The sequence below is a fragment of the Copadichromis virginalis genome, linkage group LG3, assembly GCF_057382275.1.
Source record: "Copadichromis virginalis isolate Kocher_CV1m ecotype Utaka linkage group LG3, C_Virginalis_male_GT1.1, whole genome shotgun sequence".
Classification (NCBI taxonomy): Eukaryota; Metazoa; Chordata; class Actinopteri; order Cichliformes; family Cichlidae; genus Copadichromis; species Copadichromis virginalis.
The window spans coordinates 32,111,444-32,124,316 of record NC_140620.1 but is presented as its reverse complement, the minus strand read 5'-3'; the positions used below and the strand labels follow the sequence as shown (position 1 = coordinate 32,124,316).

The 12,873-nt window shown below is 40.4% G+C and overlaps 1 protein-coding gene across 1 annotated transcript in view; it reads left to right on the top strand.

The window, feature by feature from the left end:
• The window catches only part of col4a6 (collagen, type IV, alpha 6), a 146,420-nt gene that overhangs the window by 100,213 nt on the left and 33,334 nt on the right, over window positions 1–12,873 (top strand). The window contains exons 5-12 of the mRNA XM_085450705.1: window positions 7,027–7,161; window positions 8,197–8,241; window positions 8,483–8,602; window positions 8,723–8,779; window positions 9,979–10,023; window positions 10,205–10,267; window positions 10,593–10,628; window positions 10,757–10,798. Coding sequence (XP_085306831.1) covers window positions 7,027–7,161; window positions 8,197–8,241; window positions 8,483–8,602; window positions 8,723–8,779; window positions 9,979–10,023; window positions 10,205–10,267; window positions 10,593–10,628; window positions 10,757–10,798 — 543 coding nt within the window. The remainder of the gene's footprint in view (window positions 1–7,026; window positions 7,162–8,196; window positions 8,242–8,482; window positions 8,603–8,722; window positions 8,780–9,978; window positions 10,024–10,204; window positions 10,268–10,592; window positions 10,629–10,756; window positions 10,799–12,873) is intronic.

The window sequence follows — 12,873 nt, the reverse complement described above, 5'->3', positions numbered from 1 at the left end:
CACGTTTAAGCACGTTTAAGCTGAGGTCCCTACTTTAATGGACCTCAGCTCAAAAGTTTTTGCCTTCTCTTAAATTCAGTTCAATTCAATTAAAGTTCATTTATGTAGCACCACATCACAACAAAAGTCACCTCAAGGCACTTTATATTGTAAGGTAAAAAGCCTACAGTAATAGAGAGAAAATCCCAACATTAAGACAACTCCCTTTGAGCAAGGGCACCTGGTGACAGTGGGAAGGAAAAACTCCCTTTAAACAGGAAGAAACCTCCAACAGAACCTGGCCCAGGGAGGGGCGGGGCCATCTGCCGCGACGGGACAGCATTTCCTTTGTGATGCCAACAATGAGATTAAGAAAAAAATCAACATTCATTTGTTTGAACTGATACTCAATATTAACGCAGTTAGGTGTTTGCAACCTAAACTCCTCATGTTCACTTAACACAGCAGTGTGGAAAACACATTTATTACTAAAAAAAAAAACAATTCTGCAAATTTACTTATAATTTAAACAGAAACTTGTTAAAATGGTCAAATTCATGAAACACTCTCCTAAATAAAACAGGAAAGCTGACATTTTTTCCACTCGTAGCTAATCCACCTTTAGTTTTGGGATGTTTGATTGGTATAACTTGTCTTGTTTTTGCTGATACAACAGGATTCATTTGTTGCTTACAGTTTGTATGATTTTCACCCATGTTTTTTATCTTTGAATGCTTTTTAACCTTTAACCTTTTCTTTTTACTCTTTTTTAACCCTTTAAAGCCTGAATCATGAAATAATTGCCAGAAAATTTGTTTGGTTTTTTAAAATAGTGTATATTTAACTTTATTTTTTTTATTGTTTAAAAATAAATCACATTTCAATTTTCATATATGACATTTAATTTGTATTATATTTGCTATATTTCTATATTTGTTTTTTTTTCTTCCAATTGCTTAAAAATGTATTGTGCAATTTATTTTGGTTTTTCAGGGGGAAAATTCACACCGATGATGTCGAAGTCCCAAAAACTGGCAAAAAAGCTGTATGCATTAAATATGACACACAACGTTAAGGGGTTAACTGATGCCGACACGCCACTGTGATAATTTATCTTTAAAATGTAATGTAGCACAAAGGTCAAAATAAGATGGTATCATGAGAAAGGGGTGTAGTTGAGACTATTTTCTCAGAACAGGATTACTGTTATCCACTTTAGCTTATTGCAACTGCAATACTGCAGTGAACTGAAGTATTTAAGCACAAAATTCCTCTTCTTTCATTTTCCATTTGTCTCGACCTACCAGATAATTCAACACTGATTACTGTAATTAGTTTTTAAGCCAAACCTGATTATCTACAATACTTGCGCAGTGGTTTAGAGGTTTTAAAGGTTTAGATGAGTTGTGCATGCCAATTACATGTGCTGTTTGCTCTGAGCAGTTGGCATCATTGTGGGCTAACTTTCAGGGTGGACGCATGGGAGTGTAATGTTGCTTTAGCTCCAGTTATACCACTTAATTAAAGTTTCTAAGACCAGGGGATAAAAGGCTGTAAACCATATATACAGCTGTAAAAACCTATTCTGAAACTTTTACCTCATGTTTTAGTCTTTCTTGTAGAGATTCATAGTAGTTTGCATTTAAATAACAAATAGGAAGTTGCTCACTTCCTGGACAACAGCTGAGGAAACTCCACAAATTTATGGCATCGTCTGCTGACCAGTAATAGGGTATTTACTGGTGGGGTAAGCACCTGGGTGAAAACAGAGAACAGTTTGTGTGTAATGGCAGCCATCACCAAACCCAGAGGAGTCAATTGTAGAGCGGAGCTGTAGGAATCTGTCTTATGGAGTATGAAAACCATACAGTGTGTTGAAAACTAACAATCCAGCTCCACCAGGAAATATTAGAAAGTTTGATGCAGCGAGCTTCACTGCAAACCAGAATCAGTAAACTTTGGCTACCATTTAATTAACTTACATTCAATGATAGTTTGGCTGTAATATTTTATACCTAAAGTATGAATAGCGAAAGAAGCTGTTTTATGTTTATATCACAAGGGAAACTGATAAAATATCTGAAAACACTTTGTTTCTTTACCCAAAATAAAAATGTAAGTTTGCAAAGAAACTTGTTTCAGGTATAAAAACCAAAAGAATCAAAGATGCACTGAAATCAAAGAAAGAAAAGCAAGTCTGTAAAATGAAGTGGCATGAAATAGAAAAATAGAAAACAGTTTCAGTTGTGTTTATTGAAGTGAAGTGATATTATATGATATGCCCATACATGTGCATCAAATGGTAATACACAGGTCTTATCATCAGAGCATTAGGATTTAGTTAATCAAGCTACTGTTGCTTTTTCAAGCATTAGGAAACCATCGCTAGATGATGTGAGCTACAGTCATATAGGCTTACACACTGGTGCATGTTCTATATTAGTGACTGATTGTTAGAGCTTGCTAACAATAAGAATGGTCACAAAGAGGGATACAGTACTGCACCAAAGGCTTCCTGCATATACTTTGGTCGCTAGCTACAGTCACCCATAGTTTGCATGCAAGTTGCCAACCTGTTTCCAAACACTTGCCAACTACTTGCTAAGCAGCAGTAAAACTAACAGAAGGAGAGTGGAAACCGAAAGCAATGTACAACCTTTGAACCAAGTTGGTTACAGCGGTAAGGTACTACTTTTACACTGAAGGCATCGGCTGTTTCTGCAGCAATGTTTCATGTTACAGTACCACTCGGTGAGTAGCTGGCAAGTGTTTGCAGGCAGCCGAGTTTTCCATGCAAATTTTGAGAAATTGCAGGAGCCTGGCAGCAATCAGTACAATCAAAAGGAGGTTGTGTGTAGAACACCATCTATCTGTATTTGTGAAGTGTATCTCTTTGCAACCAGTTATACCCAGTGACAGCCAGCAATCAACCAATTAGGAAATATACATCTTTTCCAAGTGATCGGAGGTTGTTGGGGCTCACTGACCAGCCTCTCGGCTGTGCTGTTTTCACTTGTGAACTAAAAATCTTCAGGGTTTTGGAAAGTAGAGCAAATTGACAAAACAGTAAATTATTTCAGCCAGACAGTTAATGAAGGAGAAGCTAAAGAAATATCTCACAATTTTTAAGCTTTGTTGCTTTATTTATGTCAGCAATAAAAAGAAATGTATCATGAGCTTATATGCTGTATTGATTTGAAATTAAACTCTTGAATGTTTGGTCCGATATCACACAAAGAAAAAAATCTGGAAGCCGCGCAGAGGCTTGGAGCTACTCGGGATGAGTTGTGGAGCAGCTGAAAATGTTTGGATGTTTTTCAGCAGTTAATTCAAAGTGTTAAAAGTTTTCAAGTGCTTGTCCAGGTCAGCTGGGTCATTTTTTTATGTTTATGGAGTGACAACTTTCACAGCCATACATACATAAATACCAGGCCACTGAACTGTTTTCTGGGAAAAGAAACCATGTGATTAGTCTTAAATTTGCTTAAAAAAATTGAGGCTTTACTTTCACTTTCTGTCTGTGGTTGGTTTATCCTCAGTCATCTGGAGCAGGACAAACATGCCTGGGATAAACGAGATGTTTAGGTTTGCAGTCGGACCATTAGTGAATAGACCTAACCCAAACATTCCCATCTAAGGAGGATTTCCTTCTTTCTCTTTTGTCTGTAATTTTAAATGGACGGAGTGTGGGAGCTGAAGACTTGCACCTTGTTTCACCTTTAACGGCATCAAGAGTCCCGTCCTTTCAGCCCGTATTTTCACTCTGCCTTTTTGGCAAAGGCGTTTGAGGTTCTGCCGATTCATTTGGCTCCAACCATAATTGGGTTATCAGACTGGTTTGCTGATTAAACTTGCACCCAAAGACCTATCATTTGCCCACCCCTTGCCTCATCTTCAGCCCATCATCAAACCCAAGTGAGCATGCGGTGTGACAGCTAAAATCTTCCCCATAGCACAACCGGCTCACAGAACAATGTGTGCGGATAAACCCTCCAAGGGCCCGAGGGCGTGTGTTCGCGTTTGCATGCGTGTGTGTTCATAAACAGCACACATACACACACACTGGTTATCACACGAATGTTGGCTAGAATCTGTCTGTCCAAGCACTCTCCTCTATCAGGAAGTGAGGTATGCTCGATGGGAGCAGCAAGTCCAGAGAGCTTAGTGGGCCAGAATAGGGTCCATTGTGCCCATTATGCTGGTAGGGATTTGGGCCTACAAACTGACTAGTCTGCTGGAAGGTGATGAGGATGGAAGGTCTGGAAGAGCCGGGCGGAGACCCGACGGGATGGCATGAAAACAAACAGGGATGCCAACTGGCAAATGAGACGGTGTCGGGACTCAGGGAGATGCTGGCAGGGGGAAAGATCAACGATAAAATTTGTCTCCTTGTCTACAAAAAGCAGAGCTAGACATATACTTAATTAAAGGCCATTTAACTACTTAATTCAATCTTACCTATATAGCTCCAAATCACAACAACAGTCCTCGATTTATTTTGTGAGGTAAAACAGAGAAGACCCCAACAATCAGACAGCAAAGTCAGGCAAGAAGAGAGCCAGAGATTAAAGATAACTAATAATTAAATGCAGAGTGCTGTTTAAACACTTAGAGAGTGAAATAAGGCGAGGAAAGAAGAAACACTCAGTGCATGGATGGCTTGTTAATTTACTTCCATTGCTCTAGCTGATTCATCTCCAGCTTTGAGCTCTGTTTCCAGATGCATCAAGAAGCTGTTTTTGAAGATAAATAAAACTGTGATCTTGTGAGGTCTGTTCTCCTTCATTGAACCCACTGTACAGTCTAGCACCAAAGTCCTTGTAGAAGCAAGACCGGACAGTTGTTTGAACAGTCATTGATTGGGAGAGTAGATTTCTTCCATATTGGTTTTCCCCCCTCATTGGTTCTTTTTTGAATCCAGAATTGAATTTCCCGCTCCTCACATACAAGGTCACATACTTGATCACAAGAGCACTTTGGTCTCAGACTGGAGGCTTATTTGTGGCTCCTAGGATATTTAAAAGTAGAATGGGAGACAGAGCCTTCAACTTTCAGGCCCCTCTTTTATGGAACCAGCTCCCAGTTTGGATTTAGGAGACGGACACCCACTCTACTTTTAAATTAGAGTGTCTATTTTCCTGTCTTCGTCCCCTCACCCCTAACCAGTGACGGCAGATGGATGCCCCTCCCTGAGCCTGGGTCTGCCAGAGGTTTCTTCCTGCTGAAAGGAAGTTTTTCCTTCCAACCGTCACCAACTGCTGGCTCATAGGGGGTTTTCTAATTGTTGTGGTTTTCCCTCTATTATTGTAGGATTTTTACTTTGCAATATAAATAAAGTTGAGTTGAAAAGACTCGTTCTAATCCCCCTGGTGAATTTTAGAGCAGCTTTAAATTTATGGCAAATTAAACTGCCTGGATGTTATTTAAAACTACATGTAACTGTTTTTATGGCGGTTTCACCCACCTTCTTGTTTCATCTCTTCTCTTCCCCCTCCTCTCTCAGTTTTTTAAAACCATACCATGTTAGGGAATACACAGATGCCTTAAACCCTCAGAACCTCCCTCAAAGAGTCAGGGACAATAAACAGCTCAGACTTTCAGAGATTTCGGTTTTGAAGCCATTTTTAGCATTTGTTGGTTATTTTACAAGCTTGTAAACATCTTTTTTTGGTTGAGGCAGAAAAAACACTGTTCACTAACTGACACCAGATCGTCTTTTCACCTTAACCAACTCTTCACCTCTCACCTTTTATGTAAGGCCAGACAGACGCTTTGAAAGTGACCCATGACCTGAAAATAGAAACTAAAAAGACAGTGCAGCCTTTGGACAAGGTGACCCCATGACCTGCTGAGTTTTAAATAAACAAAGAGATACTTAACCCAGTGGTTGGAGGTCTGCTAAGACATTTATAGGTGTATGTTGCTTAAACTGTGATGACAGCTGGGAGGAAGACAGGTCAGAGATTAAGCAGTAGGAAGTTGGTGGAAGGTGAAGAGGAAAGGAGAACCAAAAAGAAAGAGGGAGAAGAAATGATGTATAGCAGTTGTTTCAATAAGGAGTGATGGAGGAATGAGGGATGAAAGGAAAGGCGTGAAAGAAAGCAGCTTCCTATGGGATCCCTGCATATTTTCCCTGGGTGAAACCAGGTGTGAGTGTGAACTATGGGCCAGACAACTCAGGCAGGCTGGCACAGCCCTGTCATTAAGCACTACCTGCCTGCCCTGAGGCTGGAAAAAGAGCTGAGAGCTCAGGTAAGACAGTGTGACAAAGACCAGTCTGGCATCACTGTCACTTTACAAAGACAAACACATTTACAGTGTTTAAGTGAAAACCCTGTAAATTTGTTTTTACCTGTAAACTTACAGCAAAATTCTGCTAGCAGGTGTTTCACTGCCACACATTAAAAACGCACTGATATTAATGTGAGTTATTTAATTACTGTCATTAAAGTTGAAAAAGTTGCCATTAAACACGAGAAGGCAAGTACACCCACCTTGAATTCCAAGGTTTCACACATAATAAAATAACATCTGGTCCAAAATTGAGTAAATACAACCTGAAGTGAAGAACAGCCCACAATGTGTTACACTGTGTTCTTGTTTATGTAGCAAAAATTAGGCCAAACTGCAGAAGCAGTTTGAGCTAATGGGAGGCTGTCAGTACATCTGGGTGCTGTGTGAGTGTGTGTGCGTTTGCCTGAAGTAGAGCCACCTGTTAGTGTTTGTTGTGTTTATGCTGCCCTCCTGTGGTCACGACTGAGCGGTGCACCTGTGAGCTGTGTGAGTCATTTAGACAACATGAATTTTTGGCTCTTTCAAGACTAAAATGTATTTTTCATTAATTTTACTGTAATTTCTTTGTATTCTCTAACTGAATGTGAACCTACAGTAGCTGTGCCTCTACTAGGACCACATATCACTACTTGTGTTATTACATGGACTACACGTGAGCCACACTCACATGTTAACTCTCCCCGTGGGTGTGCAGTCTAGGTTTTTCTGCTTGCAGTTTGGTGAACAGTGATCATGTCTTCTCTTTGCTCTCAGGGTCGTCCAGGAACTCTCGGTGAAGTTGGACCGTCTGGACAGGACGGGCCACGTGGGGTCCTTGGGCCTTCTGGGCCAAAAGGAGAGAAGGGCCACCTTGGGCTGAAAGGACCGTCGGGTCCAAAGGGAGACAAAGTAGGTGCTTCAGATCTTTACGTTGGTTGTAATTTGTTTTTCCCATTAAATGTGATTCGTTCACTCAGTGGCCACCTTGTTAACCCATTAAAACCAATGGGAGTGCTGGTTTTAGGTCAAACTTTTAGATCAAAGGAAACATTAGCACAAAAAATATCAGCAGTTCCTGAAAGCATCATTTCTGTTCTTTTCCTGTGATGTCATTATGGTAATCCCTGGTAGGGCTGCACATCCAAATCTCAACGAATATCACAGAAAGCAGAAAAAACAAAATAATAAAAAAAACAAAGTAAAATAAACCCACATTCAAATGTTTGTTTTCTGTAGAGCTGCTTCTCACTCACTCACTTTCTCTTCTCTCAACCAACCTTCTTCTCAGGATTACCGTAATGACCCTAATATCCCTGACACGTGCAGAGTCGCTGCTTTCAAGAACCGTTGGAATTCTTTTAATTTAGCAAAACATTCAGCAGTTACTGGAGTTACAGGTGTTTTTAAAAACATTAGCAAGACACCTGTCTGATGCCAGCATCGGGTCTGGCTATAGAGGGTAAAATACATCTACTACAAAATATCTAAGTTAATGCAAAGATTTAATGAGCTAATCACAACTCCACGTGGCATGTAGACATGTTCAAACTGGGCTTCAGAATATGTAAGAAATGTGATCTCAGTGACCACAAAAGCATCTCTGGAGTTTACAGAATAATCTGAGAACAAAATCTCTGAGCAGTGTTTGCGACACCTTATTGAATCTGTGCCATGAAGAATTAAAGCTGTTCTGAAGGCAAAATATGGCCCAGTCCAGTATCAGCAAGGCGTACCTAATGAAAAGATCCATGATGTATGCACATACTGTGTATAACTAATTAGCAAATACATTTTTTTAATAATATCGCAGTTTGCTAAATATAATGCTTCATGCAAACATTGTACATTCAGATTTTCTACACCAAGCACGCAGTTGCATGTTTTTCCCACAAGGTGTCTCCATTTAAAGTTATTGTATATTTAAAGTATTTATTATCTTTGCAGGGACCAATGGGAGTGCCTGGATTCCAAGGAAGTGATGGTGTGCCTGTAAGTAGACAGATGCAAACGGTATCCATTAATTTCCTTAATGAGGTTTCTTGTCATTAAAGATAACATCAAGTTTTTTTCAGATTTTTTTCTCTTCCTCGTCCTTCACATTAAAAATTCCAGATCATATTGCGTAAAAAGTGCAGGAATATAGAAAAAAATGATCATGGAAATGTAAATATTCTAATGAGAGGTCAAATTATAATTTGTCATCATGTCCTTATTATCCTTCGCTGTGCAGGGTCACCCTGGTCAGCCGGGCAGCAGAGGACCACCGGGACTGGACGGCTGTAACGGGACCAGAGGAGATCCTGGAGATCCCGGCTTTGGGAGGGGATACCCTGGCACCAGTGGATTTCCTGTACGGAAAGACATCCTGTTTCATTCACCTCACATATTTTAATCTCACGTATAGCAATACTTCGAATATTATATTTACATACAGAGACAGAGATACTGATGTTGTGTTTGCCTCCAACAGGGGCTGAGTGGGCCCAAGGGTCAGAAAGGAGAGCCTGTATTCATCTCGGAGAATGCTGTAAGCTCCCACTCATGCACACTGATGCTGCTCACAGGCTGATCTCTTTACCAAGGCAGTTCAGCTGTTTGCAGTATCAAAATATTGCAAAAACTTTACTTTTCCACTTCCATTACTCTAATTTTTTATTAAGTTGGACAAATCTTTTAGTTCCTGCATCTTTTCCTCCTTAATCCCCCATCCCATCATCCTTACACATACAATCACAATCTCCATATAGGGAAGCTATGGATTAGAAAGAAAAGGAAGTCCTCTCTAGCAGTAAAACCACTTAATATTTGAGTTTTGATTGGTTATCTAAATAAACTTTATTTCAGTAGTCAGTAGGACAACTGAAGGTGTGGAAAAGTGAAGCAAAGGTTACTAATATTTTCACAAAGATAATTCTCCCACAATTGATAGTTCAGATTTCCTCCAGCGGTCATTGATGAGTGGTTGTTGATCAAAGCGATCCAAATGTCGAGTCACAGGCAGGCAGATGTAAACGAAACGTGTCAGAGTTCATGAAATAAAGAGGTAAATTAAGCCTGTGCTACTTTATAAAGAGGCTAGGAACACAGAGTGATGACGACAGAGCCTGAGGAAATGACAACACTATTTGTACATAAAAGGGTAATCAGGGTAATGGAAGGTAACGAGACACAGATGTGTGGTTAGTAAATGTTGTTGTATGTGTTTTCTTTGCATTTTCTAAGCATCTCAATTTGTCAATAAACTCTAACACAAACTGAAACTAACAACCACAAGTTCAGCAACATCTTTATTGAGGAAAAAGTCCAACAACCTAAAAACAAACAAACATAAACCTGCACTGAAAGAGTTTTTAATTTAGGTGATATTTGTTGATCTCTTTGACACATTGAACTGCAAATTACACAACTTTATTGACATTTGCAGCATGAACACATGACATGAGTGAACAGACAGAACGTTTGCGTGCAGCAGGACGACGTTACTCGATGGCATCAGCTGGATCGACTGCCAGCCTGATACAGTTTATTGAAAGCTGCTAACAGATTTAAGTTCTGATTTACCGAAGCTGCTGGAGTGGCATTTGGCCCACTTTGACTCCTGCTGATAACCATGAATAAAAATCCCAATGTTTGCCACAAATGAAGACGACCGTGTTCTGCCATGTGTGCAGAGGTGTTGGTGCATCTTATTTATTGTTTGCTCTTCTCTTTATTGCCCTCATCTAGGCCATACAGGGTCCCTCGGGTGACCCAGGACCCCCTGGCCCACCTGTAAGAGTTTCTTTCACTATTTCACCCAACAGCATAAAAATTTAATTCAAAGTAGTACGACTGAGCTCTGTGAAATATGCACTGGATGTTAGCAATGTGTGGTCTAAAATAATGTTACACCACAGTGAAAACAGCACCGCTGTGTAACGTGGGTTTGTTTTCATTTGTTTTATGTCTGCAGGGTTTACAAGGTCTTTATGGTCCAGTCGGTTTTCCTGGTCCCGAAGGACCTGAAGGATACCCAGTATGTAAACTCATTTATCTGTTTCCTCTTCCTCAGACCGATCCCTGCATCTACATTTACCAATATTAAAGCAATCTACACGATTGCTTTAATATTGCTTTATTAAATATCGTACATTCATAAAAGTTCTATGCAAGAAGGCATTTAGGTTCTATGTAACAGCGTGTTTAAAACTTAGAGATATTAGTAGCACATTTTTTTAGCTTAAAAGTGGTATAACCTGCAAACCCTGTGATAAGTTAGTTCCAGTCACATTACAGCCAGAATGTAGGTTTATTTATCTTTAACTTATTGAGCTTAGTCTGACTCTTTGTCCTGTTTATAGGGCCCACCAGGTCCTCCCGGTCCCCCAGGGCCAATGGTAAGTATAATGGTACACTGAAGGGACATATCATTTCTTTGAATTTAGACAAATGGCTGCCTTTTGGTAGCCTCTCTTATTCTCTCATTGTTGTCCAGAAGTACATATGAACCTTTTTTTGTTTTTAGGGGAGCCGTAGTGACGCATCTCAAGGAGAGAAAGGAGACAAGGTACGCTGTAAACCACAGAGCTCACAACAGATTCATCAATTTAAGTCACACGTACACAAGCAGCACTGCTGATGCTGCTCGTGGCAGTGATTCATTCATCGCACACGCGTGAAAAAGACCGCAAACAGGAACCATGGTTGTGCTCCCTTTATGCTACAAATATGGAAGCAAAGTGTTCTGCGTCTAAAGTTTGCCACAGTCAGTGTAACTATCTATGTGTTCATTTTTAATGGTTTTATCTGCAAAAGCATGTTTTATAAGTTAGATTCCTACTCAGAGTAAAACAGAAGCGTGAGCAGATTGGACAGAGTTAGAAATGAGTGCATCAGAGGAACAGCTCAGGCTGAGCAGCTTGAAGACGGTTAAAGAGAGGCAAGGCTGAGATGGTTTGGATATGTGCAGAGGAGGGAAGAACAGTGAAGATGGAGCTGCCGGTCAGGAGGACAAGAGGAAGACTTCAGGGAAGATGTGTGGCTCTAGTGAAGGTGGGCATGCAGATGTTTGGTGTGACAGAGGAGGATGGAGGGATAAAGGGAACATTTGAAAAGAAAAAAAGATTAACAGCACAGTATAAAGAAGGGTGGGCTTTAAGGTATGAAAGCCTTGTGATTGACAAGTCAGCAAAACGTCCACTGCTCGCTAAACACATTTGACTGCAGGAAAATAAGCCTGTGACTCATCTTTTCTGTACAGTCTGTGTTTAAGATTAGGATGTAGTCTCGTGTCACAGAAAGGAGAAACAGGAAATCAGCAGTGAGGGCATGCAGGAAATAGCTTTGTCTCCTTTTAGAATTTATACCAAGTTACATTTATTTGTTGATGGAAGAATCACTATAAGATGTATATAAATGTCTGCCCCCAGTTTCTTTCCAAAGAAAGAAAAAATCTTTCTATTTGTTGGAGCAAAAACTTGTTTTTAACCTCACGGGGACCCAAATGCTAATAATAAACTGCTATTAAAGCAGAGCTCAGATTTAAGTCATTATGTTGGTGAAAAACATTCTTTAACCACTGTTTCACGTTGTTTTGTAGTAAAATGTTATGGATTCTATATTGTAAAGCAGCCATTCCCAAAGGGAAAAGTGCTGTGGCCCCCTTAAAGCCAGAAAATTCTGCTTTAATTCACTTTGTTCATAAGTGATAATTTCATATTCATGATAGAATTAGTACACAGTGTTACTGTGGCATGCCTGCAGTACCTGCAAAGTCCACCAGGGGGCCCCAACTGACACTTTGGCAATCACTGCTCTACAACCACTAATGACAACAGCAGGCTTTAAGTGCTCCAGCTGTGTGTGTGTGTGTGTGTGTGTGTGTGTGTGTGTGTGTGTGTGTGTGTGTGTGTGTGTGTGTGTGTGTGTGTGTGTGTGTGTGTGTGTCGGCTCGAATGACACTAAAGTTCATTGATTTAATGCCGTGCATGTTAACATTTTGGTGGTGGCACAGCCTGCTCTTCTTCCGTCCATTGCATCCCTCCCTCCTTCTCCTTTTAACCCCACCCGTTCCTGCATCCCTCCACCTTCCTCCTCTCTCCATCCTCTTCTTGACACATGTGTTGGACTGATTTTTGCATCTGTTTCCTGAATGATAAAAACAATCACATGAGCCTCTGCTTGTTTCGGTCTGGTTTGTTCTTCATGTGATCCGTGCTGCCGCTGAGACAAACGCAGACTCCCTGAGACAGATCGCTCAGCTTAATCCTGACCAGCTCAACTCCAAGTTCAATTATTTTGGCAATTTCTTTTCTTTTCTTTAGATCGGGGAGTTTGTCCGATGTCCAGTGGCTTCACGGACTGATTTCTTTATTGTTGAATGACAGCTCAGAGATTTCTCACCATAATTCACCCAAAATTCGTCCCATCCATCCAGTTTTAAAAACACCTCTCCAGTTCAGATTTGCGAGTGGGCTGGAACTAATCCCAGCTGACTTTATGTGAGTCTATCCCACCCTGGACTTTTACCAGTTGAAATTTCTGAGTTGTCACTCTGGAGGACTGTAACCTGTGGGCTGTAACTGGGTGCTGCAACCACTCGCTCCTGCTTCCTGTATGATTTTATTTACCCATCTTGACCAC